The sequence below is a fragment of the Argopecten irradians genome, chromosome 13 (assembly GCF_041381155.1).
Source record: "Argopecten irradians isolate NY chromosome 13, Ai_NY, whole genome shotgun sequence".
NCBI lineage: Eukaryota > Metazoa > Mollusca > Bivalvia > Pectinida > Pectinidae > Argopecten > Argopecten irradians.
Window position 1 is genome coordinate 4,586,696 of NC_091146.1, and position 14,267 is coordinate 4,600,962.

At 33.4% G+C, this 14,267-nt stretch overlaps 1 protein-coding gene across 1 annotated transcript; it reads right to left on the minus strand.

Annotated features, from left to right (window-relative positions):
- Positions 1-13,918, minus strand: LOC138306318 (uncharacterized). The gene is made up of 2 exons (XM_069246753.1): positions 13,702-13,918; positions 1-3,273 (listed from the first exon to the last, which is right to left on the minus strand). Exons 1-2 carry the CDS (start codon positions 13,825-13,827, stop codon positions 2,521-2,523), a joined length of 879 nt encoding a protein of 292 aa, XP_069102854.1. The 5' UTR covers positions 13,828-13,918; the 3' UTR covers positions 1-2,520.
- Positions 13,919-14,267: the final 349 nt, after the last annotated feature.

The window sequence follows — 14,267 nt, forward strand, 5'->3', positions numbered from 1 at the left end:
TTCACATTTAATTGATTTAATAGATATTTGAAAATTATAAACAATAAATGTCAACGCACGGACATATATCTCTGCACGTTCATTGAACATTTGAAAACAGAAAAATCTACAGTACAGTGTAGAGTAAATCACATCTGAAACAATTAAACATTTGACACAAAACAACAATGTGTGATGATTGGTAATCGTAGATATTACAAAATGATATGACGATCAGATTACATTTAATACAATGTATCCAAATCTACAACATGATAACAAAATAAGAACGTGGTACACACAGTGTAACAATCAAATCATGTTAAAATCGATTTCATTGTTGAAAACGTAATAACAATAAATAATACTAAAATATTCTCTCTTTTAAAAGACATTGAATAGGCATTATAACAATCTATCACACATGCATTATCCTCTCTAATGACATTTATAATTCTCATCCTTACTCTCTTTTCTATCTTTATTTCTGAACTCAGCCTCCTCTTTATTCTCGTTTTACAGCAACCACACTATTCTTTTTTTTTCATTTCATTTCATCCCGCCAACCTATCATCGTTCTGAAAATAGTATTCTATCGTTGTCCCCTCCATTTTCCAAATCCGAAATAATCGCAAATGAATCAGAACGGCATGCAATTATTGCGCGTGTACAACTTGACCCCAACCACTCTGTCTCGTACAAACCACCTACGTTGCACCACTACTGTTCCTAAACTCCTCCACACTTGTACATAGAATCCCTTGATAATCGTGAATCCTATTGATTTTACAGCATCATCCTCATTAATAAGACAATACCATTAAACATGTTCACCCATGAAATCATAACTGCCACAAAAAGTTATCAATTTAATACATTACACCTCATTTGCTACCATATACTGGTAATACATACAGTCGAGACTGTCTGAGCGACCCCCTGTATGTAGCGACTCCCTGTCTTATGTGACCTTACTTGAGACCCCCCAACGTATTTTGCTATATAATGAGGCTAGATATCATTCAGATATTTCTCAATACTAAACAATGGTAAACATTGGCAATTAATAACGGAACACGTTAAATAAATCGACATGTTTTATTTTGCCTACCGTATCATCCTATGGCTTGGCGTGGGTGACTCTCTTCTTGTTTTGTACCTGGCATTTACGACCAAACATAATTTCGTTCTTTGATTTGAGTAAACAGTCATTATAACTGCCATCCCAAAGTCAGGAACCCTATATTTTCTTCAAACATTTCTCATAACACCAAAAAGTCTTGTAAAAACAAATGAATACGCCTTGGGCTTCTTTAATGGCCGCCATTTGGTAGCAGTGTTCAGTAGATTTGTAAAATTCAGCAAAATAAAGCGCAGGTTTTAAAATGTTACCGCTACTGTACAGTAATAATTTTTTTTTAATTTACACAACATCTGCAATTGTTTTGCAAGGGTTGTTTTCGGACAAATGTGATTTCTGTATATTTGTTTAAGCCTGGAAAACTATGACACACAAATATTTTTTTTAATTAATTGCAATAAAAAGAGATTTTTAACCCAAAATTACACCCCCCTCCAGATAGAATTTTTTTTCTTGAACAAAGTTTAAAACCAAACATCAATGTATGTCAGCTTGTAATTTATAACTAGATCTAAATGATTTTTAATTAAAAAAAATAAATAATTTTTCATTTTTCTTTTATTTTTTTATTATTATTTTTTTTTCAAAATCAGGTAATTGATACATTTATAATGAAGAATGAATTCACAGACAATTAAAGACAGATTTTTGTACAGTGATGTTGCGGATGAACTTGGACTGCCTTAAGTGACTCCCTGTCTTATGTGACTTTTTTGTGATGGTCCCTTAGAAAGTCACATAAGACAGTCTCGACTGTAGTTACAGATATAGCGGATCCCCTAGTAACGTACATATTAAGTATGTTATCCCACCAACCCCCGCCCCACTATCCACCCCATTCCCTCCCCAGAATGAATTCCCTAACTTTCTATTATCTATTTCCTTGATTAACCTGCCTCCTTCCTTTTCAAACAAAATCAAACAGGATTCAAACATCACACTCCACTGCTCATTTACTCTCTGCACCTCTCACATTCACAGGACTCTGCAACGAGTTAAATCATGTTGAATATTAGTTTCGTTTCAATTGAACAGACTATGTTAACGTATATAAAGTTGATACACTTTTAAATAGCGCGTGGAATGCGTACACGTGTAGGTAGAACATTTGACAGATTAAATCGAGAAAAAAATATGAATTATATGTAAAAGGTCCCAAAATAATCCGAGGTGAAATGTCCCCGATAAATATTCGAAACACGACACTCACCATTCCAATGTCTTTCATAATGCCATTTGTATTCGAACATAGAATACCATTGTAAAAAATAATTAACTTCCGCATATAGAAGACATTCGAAATCGCGAAAAATGGATATGAGGATCTAAATGCTGTAAATAGAATCAGCTGTTAATTATCCGTACTTTACCATAACGAGTCTGTTTAACGGTTTCCAACATTATCTCCCTACCGTAGCGGTGGCTTTAGCTGGGTTAACTCCCATTGCTTTTAGTAATTTTGCCAATTCCTGTACATCCTGAAGCGGTGATGGCTCTTTTTCGGGTGGATCTTCCCCTGAGAGGATGTAAGGATTTACCGTCGAGAAGGACTGTACAGTACTGACTGTATTAGTAGTAGCTCTATTGGTTGATGGGTTGCTTTGTCCAGCATTTATAACCACTTGTGTCTGTCCGTCTGGTTTTTTTATCTCCTGGACCTGTATCTGCCCCCCAGCCTCAATGACTAAAGGCTGTTGCTGGGGTTGGTTCTGTGACTGCACGATGAGGTTGTGTCCTGGAAGTGAACTAATAAAACTACCGGGGGCTCCACTGTTGTGAGAACTAGACCCTCGCACAGAGGAAGAGCTTCCTCTATCTGAAAACCCTGATAATGGTAACTGAAGCTGTGAAGATCTGCCTCCCCCGAGTAGATGTGATAAAACAAGTCTTTGGTTGGATAATCTTTGATCCCTTGGCATATCCATACCCAATAACGCGGACAACAGAATGGCGTTACTTAGATTATCTATGCTGCTTATCTGTCGGCCCTGTTCAGGGACACTTTGCTGACGCTGGAAACGGCTGTTCTGCTGCCGGAAGGAGTTCGGCCTGGATACTGTTCGTGTCGGAGATGATCGGGATGACCAGTTCCGGCTCCTGACTGGCTGGAATCTTGAGGACGACTGACGCCGGTCACTAAACGTTCTGGAAAACTGCAATAGAACGAAACAGCTATCAGTATATGTCGATAACAGGAAAGATCTTAATAAATAAAGGTACTAAATAAAAAAGTACCTAGACATTTTCCACAAAGACAACATACACAGACATGTGTCATGACGAAATTCGCTTGATGTTTGTTGCTTTAGTTGCTTTTGTTGAAAATGTATCCTGCTTTCAATTTCATTTATTTCTGAAGAATTGTAAAAAATTATAAAAACAAAAATAAGAAGAAGGATGGGAGTCAGTAAATTCTGAATATTATTAATTTTTTGAGGTTTGATCTGAATATGTAGACCATATCCACGTATTGACAATGTTATATCAAAGTTATATGTACCGAAATTTGGCCAAAACTTTGTTATGTTAATTTTTCTTCATTAATCTAATAATTAATTTTCTCTTTGTTTCTGGCTTTCTGATTGGCCTATTCATTTTTTCATACCACGATGACAAAAAAAAATCCGAGAATGGCGCGGAAACCCGACGTTATCGTGACGTCACAATAGAAATATTGACGTTGCGTATCGATTTGGAAGAAATAATCCCTTGGAAAAAATCAATGGAATCGTACATTAATTTCATCGGGTTATGAAATAAATTTTGTTTGCAAACTTTTGTGAGAATCCGCTACGCGGATCCACAAAGTTTGCAAACATAATTTCTTTTATACCACGATGAAATTAAAAAATAGTGACTTCAATGCTTAATTGAAAACCATAAGGTTTGATGAATTCAGCTGTGCAAATCAGTCAAATGGCTTCAGGTACCTTATAAACATTAGTTACAACACAGACATTATGTACTATAAAATTGTATGTTTTTATGCCATATATATGTTTAGATTGAAATTTTTCTGCAGGAATCACTTTACAATTACTGCTTATACTGTAAAAATGTGAAATGAAATTGTAGACCACAATTTGGCTTCATGGTCTGACCGTAGGTACTCATTTCGCTTCACCATAGATGTTCATATAATGTTTTTTGCCAGTACTGCAAAAAGTCATTCTTTGCTCTTATTTAAATTTGTAAAATTAAAACCAGTGTATTGAAAGTACTATAATGTTAGTAACTTTTGATGATCAATAACATATATAAAGCTTATCTTGATTCGTGAGTATGAAATATACGGCACATATAACTTTAAGCAGACAATATAAAGAAATAAAACATAAAATATAGACAGTTTCAATTAAATGTTTGTCGATGTATGAAGGTGACATATAAACCTATTTATGCTAGATAAGCGAAAAAATGGCGTTCCGCATAGTTACTGGCCATGTTGTCAGATGAACAAATATTGTCATTGCAGGTCGATTGTTCTATCAATCACACCATGCAGGTCAATGGCGCCCTATAAAGTATGACCTATTTGTTACATATCTTGACAGATTATAATTCATTACTTCGATTACAATCAGTCAACCTATTTGATATTTTAGGTACGTGTATATCCCATCAATACGATGTGAAAAGCTGTTTTTCATATAAATAGAGGTTGCAAAAGCAAACTAAAACATAACATATTTTCAATATTTTGATATCTCATTTTTTTCTTTATTTGTTTATTTCATTTATCATTTTTTATTTTAGTTTTGTTTTATTTTTTTGTTTTTTTTATTACTTTTTCTTTAATTAATGATTTGTTGTCTTATTTATTTGTATACATATAGGTTATCAATTTTTATATGTATTTGTGAAGGGGAAATATAATGCAATAAATGTGTGCCTACACAGGTTCTGAAAGCCCTATATGATCATGTTTACCCCAAACATTTGTGTAGCTGGTTGTTTTCACAAATCTAAATATTTCTTGGTTATAAGGCAAAACGAGAACCACACATTTTTGAAAAATTAAAATTCTGCATTCTAGTTATTAGAGTGTTTATGATTATCAATTACTGATCATTTCGCTCATCGTAAAAAATCGCCGAAATCTACACCACCAACATCACTAGCTATAAGGTATCAATATTCACCTGATTTATTTAACTAATATATGTGAGTGCGGTAGGTGTTCTATGTAGACGTTATATGACTGTATGATCTGGCGATAAAATCTTCAGAAGTGACGTCGTGGTCACTGCTGTCAATGTGATGACGGTACAGGAAAACCTAATGCGTCAGCTAGAACGGTATATAAAAAACAACAATAAATGGTCAACTAATCTCCATTAGTGTTGTACACCAAGCATTCCATAGGAAGTAATACAACGCACAATTGTAAATGTTATTTGTTTTCGTTTTTTCGCGGGGATTGATTTTCGCGATTTCTTCTTAAATTACGCGCAAAACCAAGTTCACAGTATTTAGATTCTAGTTCATTCATTTCGGTTTTTGTTCTAGACCTACTTCATTTAGAAATCTCCCCATTCCTAATTGACGTAGCCGTTTGTTTGTTTGTTCGTTTGTTTGTTTGTTTGTTTGTTTGGTTTTTTTTAACAAAAGCCAAGATAACCTTGGTGTTAAAACAACAACTGATGTATAATCGTGTGTGTATGTTTTTAACTAACATAAAAACGCATATAAAATAATAAATTTTGTTTTTGGTGAATAGACAATTAGTACTTAATTTTGAATAAAGCATAGTGCTATAGAATTTTTCGGAACGCAGTTAATTATTTTCATAAAATAAAAAGCTCAAACTTTTCAATGTGGGCTTTTATGTAAAGTAAGTAATTTTTGCAACTGAAGAAAAATAGTTATTTGTCTGCTCTTATTTTCGATAGAGAAAAAATATAATTCGTCAGCGGTGGAGTATCTTAATATTCCATAATTCTAAATCAGACACTTTAACAAATCATTCAAAGTTTTTAGTTGAGAGTGATTTACCAAATAGTATTTGAACTTCTCGACTACCGTGTAGTAGATAACATTATTAGTAAGACACATTCAAAAGTTGATTATATTAGAGCTTCAAAAATATGCTCTATGTTAACATAAGATATCGATAACATATCCGAATTACCACTAACTTACTTATCTGGTATATAAATACATATTTACCATTAATTATGTTGTCCTTTTCACACCTAAGTCAGTACCTTTTTATATTGTCCGACCTCAAGGACGTCAACCATTGTCGGCGTGTGATGTGTAATACACGCAGGAGTACTGTACACTGTGATAAAAATACTCTGATACCATCTGGGTGTTAATTTCACACCCTAACTATGGTATAGATTTCTTACCCTAACTACATCATTAATACAGTTACTATAATTTATATACTTAGTGTAGTAGATTTCATATCCTAACTATATCATTACTAAAGTTAATATAATTGCTATACTTAGTTGTCAATTTTTGTAAAGCAAAATGATGTAGATTAATGCACTCATGTCTTAGCGTTCTCGCAATTGCATATCATTAACTTCAATTATTTAACATAATCAAAATTAATACTATAATAAGGATCTTCTCTGGTAAGGTTTTGGTCTCGTTGAAGACATTTTTAAACCTATATCAAACATTTTTTGTGACTTTCAATACAATAAATGTCTCTTTTTAGCAAGTTGCAATCTGAAAATGTGTCAAACATGAGACTTGTATTGATTGTATTATTCTTTGTACATGCACTTCAAACATCCGTGCGTCAACAGGTTTAGCTCTGTGATGTTCATTTATACTTTAAACCTGTTGAATGTTGACAGGTGAAGATAAGAAGCGTTTGAGTGTGAACTTATGCTATTTGGCCTTTAAGTTTTTACATTTCATTGTTGTTAAGGATTTTGATGTTTAAACGAGAAAAACTGAAACAACAATTAATACATGCACTGCAATAGGACACCATGCGCTATGACGCTAGTCTTATGTCCTTTTTAGAAAGCAGCTTTTTTGTACTTTTTATCTGCAAGACATTAAAATAAGTAAGTCATGATAATTTTTGATGAAGCTTTAAATCTGCCAAGATATTTTGATATTTTCAATATTTAGAGGTAGGTCAATCAGTTCAGAAAGGCTACTATAAAATACCGTATTACCACTGAATCAAGCATATCTAAAAGGTAAATACGTATCAGAATGACTACCGGAATTCAATCTGATTACAATACAGATTCTTAATTATAATCACTACGTTCAATAGAGGATCTGACAACATCCCATCAAGGGTCATATTCGGTGGCCTTTTTTGTACCACGTGCATGTCAGATAAAATGCATTCTCTACATATTGTTACGTCAATTGATAACTCCATCTCGTCCCAGTATGCATATATATTTAGATTTGTTGTGCTCTTTGGGCGAGATGACTATAAACACGAAAATAATTCTAATAGTTTTTTTTTAATTATTTCGTCCCCAGTCGAGATTCTGGCAGCAGCAATTTGATTGGCCATTTTCCAAAGGTCACCAGAACGTGACCTCTAATGGGACGTTGTTAGATCCTCTTATCTAACGTAGTGATAACAAGGATATGTGTTTTAATAAGTTTGACCGGAAGTATTTTTGATATATTTTAAAAATGCTCCACCGCCGACAGATCCTAAACGACTCTCATCATCTAAATAATAACTGGCGTTACCCATGTAAATATACGTCTAATTAACACAAAAGATCATAGAAAAAATTGATAAACAGAGCTTGAAGTAAATAAGTTCAAACTTTGTAATGTTGGTAGTGGTGTAAAATAAATAATTTTTGCAGCTGATGAAAATTGCTAATTCATCTGTTCATTTATTGAAGAAAAAAATACTATTCGTCAGCGGTGTAGCATTTTCAAATATACAGGGGAAAAAACTCGTATTCATTCAAAATTGTCTGGTTTTGTGGAATGGAAAGTTTACACACATGTTAACCGCAGTCATGTGAATATGAGCTTAACCAATCAAATAGATCATTACTACCTAACACGTCTTATGTTAGTGACATGTGTTCAGGGTTGTTATTTATGTTCTGCTTTGATCAACAGAAGCCTGTAAAGTGTGAATGACTCCGACAAGTTTTATGAAAGGTTTTCGCCCTTGAGTAACCTATTTCCAGCATTAAGATTGACATTTTCCCAGAGTTAAATTCCCGAAATCGTAATTGATATTATGACCTAGGATACTGTCCGAATGAACTTGGAATGACAATAATATATTTATCATTTTCACAGTCCTGATATTTTGGCACCAGTCCAAAAACAAACTTCCTGGTGTCACAATCGTTCAGTATCACCGCAATTAATTTTAGAATCGTAATTCTGTGGATTTCAGTTCCTGCTTTTTTATCATACAGTTTACATAGTTACCAATTATATCCGTGCGTTAAAGAAAAGAATGTGATAGACGTCGACACAGGGAACTATTGTATGCTGGCCTTTTCCAATGAGAGAGAGTAGTATTTGTTTAAATATTCCCAGTAAATACTTTGGCTTTGTCGCAACAAGAAAAAAACCAACCCACTCCCATCTTATATTTCCTTAATGTAAGATAACAATATTAGATTTATCATTTATTACTCACATAAGGAAGAAGCATTTATTAAATGGTATAGTTGTGAAGTATTCGCAAAATATTAGTGATATATAAAGGATCTTATATGAGTGTTCATATTCATATTAGATTTTAAGAAACGAGGCTATGAAGTTTTTTATTTTTCGCGAGCCTTGGCGAGCAAAAATTAAAACTTCAAGACAAGTTTCATAAATTTTTATATAAAATGTACACAAATCTATACTTTTTATCACGTAATCTACAAATTCCAACTAACAAGGAATGTTTCACGTCAAAACATATTCCGAAATACCAGCAGAGGCCGCCGTTTTGTCCCGCCGTCCTCCTAATCCTGACGTCACGTCATTTCTCCTGACGTCATATTTTATTGTTTCTGTCGGACGTCGCAATGAATTTTCAACCAATGAAAATCGCTCCAGGTCGCATTACACTAGTGACATATGCAAAAATATAACATGAAGTCACTGGATATAAGGCAGATTATGTGATTAATGACACTCAAATACATATACCCTTCCTTGTAGATAAAGTCTTTTTTTCATTTTAACGTATTTATTTGTGGGTCGAATGCTGGTTAGACGAATAATTCAGTATTTTTTTGTTCTCAGTTATCTGCCCTTCTACAAGGGACAGATTAATCCGTAAAATGCTGAGATAGATTAGGTATATGCGCGATTAATTGCCAGTATACATCTTTGATGTCTCCGTGGCCTCGCGCTATACCATCTCCTGACCTCACTACAGCTGAGATAATAAACGGTCTAACTGTGACATAGGAATGGCCTACTATGACAGCCGAGGTACTAATGTGATTACACTAGGTAATAGTCCGGCGGATGATAGAGTGCTTGCCTGTCCATATAATTATATTACCCCCATCGTTATGCTGCCCTGTCAATCACAGTGATGATTTTAGGTGGTCCTAAATCAATTATTTGAACAATACTTTTCTTGGTCTTTGTATGTAATGGCCTTTGTTCGTATTTGCCTGAAATGTTTCATTACATACATAGAAAAATAATTCTGGTAAAATAATGTAATTAATGATGCAGAATTACTTAAAAAATAACATAAAAAATGAATTTAAAACATAAAAAAATAGATAAAAAGCCAATGTGGGGAAGACAAAGTAAACAAACAAACGCTAGCTGAAAACGCTCAACTATCCCAAATTAAAAGTCAAAGCAACTGTATCTAGATATATGGTGAGCTATTCTTATACGAATATTTGGTTGTCCAAGGTACATGCTTAAACAACTAGAAGATTTTTCCTCGCGTCATTTTCTTATAAAGTGAACAAGACAATAGTTTTACACAAGACACATTAGTGGGAAAGATCTGGGTATTGGGCGACTCAGTGGGTAAGGTCCAATATCTTCTGGGTTTTTTTTTATCTATTATTCAATGATAAGAAATTGGAAATGAATTACATCGTAAGTGCACTAAATCAAGCATTAATTAACTAATGCCATATCTAAGTTAAATTATTAATCAAAATAGTCAGAATGTAAGATCATAATGCATTGGTATTTTGTAGTGGTTTTTTTTTCTAAATTTTACCTAAAACATGCATATGATTTTGCTTTATATTAAAGTGTAATAAGTTTATACTGAATCGATTATGGCGCTATATATATTCCTGGATTAAATGACAACTGTTGTTAAAAACGAGTACCAGTTCTCAAAAGGTTTTTGATGTGTGTATATTTGCTCGGAGATATCATTTTCCACAAACACATTCCTTTCCAAAAACTTTATAAATGATACGATTTACGGTAACGTAATTAATGTGTCTTTCCTTTTTTCATACCAAATCTGGCTTTGTGATTGGCCAATAATTTTTTCATACCACTTTGAACAAAAAATCTGAGAATGGCACGATACTTCGATGTCATCGTGACGTCACAATAGTAACATTGACGTTGAGTATTGGTTCGGGAAAAAAAATCTTTGAAAAATCACTAGAATGGTATACATTTAAACACACTCTATTTTATCAAATAGGTAATCAAATTCATTATAAGCATTTATGTCACTTTTTTTTATTTTATACGCAGATTAACAACATTTTTGCAAACATTTTTTTCATAACCCTATTAAATTAAAAAAAAATAATGACATCAAGGCTTAAATGAAACTCTAGGTATGAAATGTCAACAGATGAATATATTGGAATTACTTCAATGTCATAATAAATATGCATTTACCAGAAAATTTCATATCTTTGTTTTAATACCAAATATAACTTTCTGGCTGGCCAAATTTCCCCTTACCGTAATGAAGAACAAATCCGAAACACCAACGTTATCATGACGTCACAATAGACATATCGACGTTGCCTATTGAATTGCAAACAGAACCCTTGAAACGTCTGAACGGTTTATCATAAGCATTGATGTCACAGTGTTATTTCATCGTGTTGCTGTGAAATCCAAATTAGTAATAGCAATGCTTAGATAAAATTCTAACGAAGGATATAAAGTAAATCGACCATCTGGCATCACCACAAAGCACACAAATTATACAACAACCGAGATAAAATATAAATATACTTTATTTTCATCCATATGATATGATAGCATAACAGGAAAATGTTTATGTTTTTTCTCTTTTAAATTAGCTATATATGATATGTTTTGTTGTGTGTAAGTATGTGTTGTATTCTATACATGTATTCAATGGATATGTCTTATGCTGTTATGAATCATGTTTGTGTAAATGTAGTATATGCAAAAAAAACAAGGGAATAAAAAGATCGCCATTTTCTTATCCGAGCGTGGAAGAAGCGCGGTCAGGGTTGATGTAATTACTAATTGAGCAAAGCGGTCTAGTGCTCAGACAGAGCATTCATTGACCTTAATCATTGTCCGGCAGTGCTTCCTTAATCGGTATAAAACGTGGTAGTCATTCGTGAATTTAAAGAGTTTGGTTTTATTAGTTTAACGTCCTATTAACAGTCAGTGTCATTTTCGGACGTACCAGGTTTGTTATTGAAGGAAATCTGGCGTAACCTGAGAAAAACAACTACCTGGCAACTGCCCCGCATGGGATTCTGAATAACGACTTAGAGGTGTAGGGTTTATTGTTATTTGTCGGGACAGCTTAACCATTCGGCCACCGCGGAAAGAGACACAGTGCTTTATTAAAAAAAAGGTTAATTTTATCTCTATACCTAATTTAAGAATAGAAAATATTTATATGTTCATTGATGAGATACTACGATATTTCGCGTCTGTCGATGGTATCCTCAATCTTTTCTTACAAACAACTATATTGGTACTCGCATATATCACGAATACAATAAGTTTTATGATGACAAATACTATAAATCACTTTTCTGGCCGACAACCATTAAATAAACATGCTGGCAATAGTGCAGTGTATATCACCTAACAAAAACACACTGCTAAAGTGTTGTCAATAATGCATTTTGAACAAAAAAATATTTATGACAAATTCTACTCTTTGAGATTCAAAAATTAATTCACTAATAAATGTAAAATAAGCGTGACGTGTTATGTTAACAATCATGTATATAATGGATGTAATACAAAAAAAGTATCATTTTGTGGCAATGTCTAACGAAAGTCTTATTTTCCAGCAATTGTTATTGAATGACCTTGAAATCGATTGTCGGTGGTTCTATTGTTACATAATCAGGACTCTAACAATAGCCTTCCTATGGGAAAATTGAGATAATATCCTAGTTTTTATTGTCTAAAGACATAAACGTGATACTGTATAGTTATTAAATTTTACAGGTATAAAATTTCACGATCTACTGTTTGTATCATATTCGCAGGGGCTTATTTTCGAGAATTATCTTTGTACCATTTGAAAGCATCATTCATATGACAGGGCATAACATATTTTACCATGAATTTGATAAATTTGGCGAGGTGTTAAATTTCGGATGTTTGGATGGATCCGCGAATTTAGCGAAATTAAAACACCCGCAAATATTAGCAATTATACAGTATATAGGTTTGTTTTACGTAACTCCGTTACATCAAATGTGCTGTGAGGTATTGATGGCATCTAACACATAGATGAACTAATACATAATAAAAACCATGACGTAATGTAGTGACGAAATGTTTTACGTCCAATCAAGATAAGAAAAGAAACTCGTCACTCTTAATATTTAAGTACATTAATTACGATATTGTGTGTCCTAATGTAAATATGCTGTTAGATTTAATGCAAACTTCATTATCCTTTCACACATGCGATAATTTGTGCTGGATTGAAGCAATAATCACAACATTTTTTATTAATTAATTTATATTTATTTATTTATTTTCTTAATCAATTTAGGATAACTGTAATAACTTAAAAAAAAACACTTTGATATAATGGACGCGTTTTTGGTTCTTGTGGCTGTTAGACAGGTTCAAGAAATTCAAATAATAAGGCAATTGGTATATTAATCCACATGGATGTCTCTTCTTTTGAAGAACCCTCAGGAACAAGGAATCAAAAGTCAGGTAAGTAAAATCCATCTTCAATCATGGCATCTTTGGCTATTGGGAATTCAATGCGAAATTAACCTAGCTGGGTTTTTATTCTATGTGCCTGAGGATTGCCGGGTGGTCGACAGTTTAAAAAAGAAGAGTTATCCATATTGATTAAATTATGTATTTTCCCTCTTGAATAGATACGAATATATAACGTTATATTTGTGAATAAAAATCCCAAATTATCATATGTTTCTATTATTTTATTGCAACTATGAAGTTACGCTTACCGTTGAATCTTTAAGCTGATAGAAATATATGTGCTTTCTATTTCATTTTTTCTTTCGTCTGTTGTTTCATAAATATCATTTGGATTGAATTATTCTTTAAACTCGGATCATGTAAACCTTTCACAAATAGTGGCATTGTAATATTAATCTTTAAGTAATCAAATATGTTATAATGTTACTATTATAATAAATATAATACACTGTATATAAATTTTGAAAGTTCATATAACTTACCCGACTACTTGGGACTCTTCTTGAGGATGACACTGAACGAAAGCGGTTGTTTTGGGCCTCACAGAGATAAAGCATGGTCACCAACAGTACCACACCGCACGTCACGTTCACCATGACAGACTTCATTTTGCATCCGAAAGGTAGAACAACAAAGTCCAAAAGACAAGCCGGTCAAGTCCGTTGTGCGACCAATGCTACTCTGGCCAGCGAGTGACCAGTGGTGGACAGCGTGGGTCTGTTTATAACCTACTAATGTTAGTGTATTAGACCAAACACCTTCTGACTGGAAGTTCCCTGGGGCTTTTGTGAGGTGCTAATCTTAGTGTATTGACACAAGGACGGTGGAGGCTTGGAAACCCTCCGGCTATTTGCAGGTTTATTACTCGTGATGTTCGCAACAATATATATGAGTTTTGTTACACTTGCATAGGCTCCAATATACGTGTATAATCTACTTTCATCGTCGACATTTTTATCGCTCTCTTCTCAAACCTTACACCTCTAAATGCAACGAGTTACATCCATATGCGCTACATATTGCGCGAGACGTATCGCTGTTGCGTGAA

What these genes read in the sequence shown, in the direction of transcription:
- LOC138306318 (XM_069246753.1), bottom strand. Translation starts at nt 13,827, where the DNA reads ATGAAGTCTGTCATGGTGAACGTGACGTGCGGTGTGGTACTGTTGGTG. An exon ending in GAAGAGTCCCAAGTAGTCGG is followed by an intron (nt 3,274 to 13,701) that starts GTAAGTTATATG and finishes GTTCTATTGCAG; the next exon opens with TTTTCCAGAACGTTTAGTGA.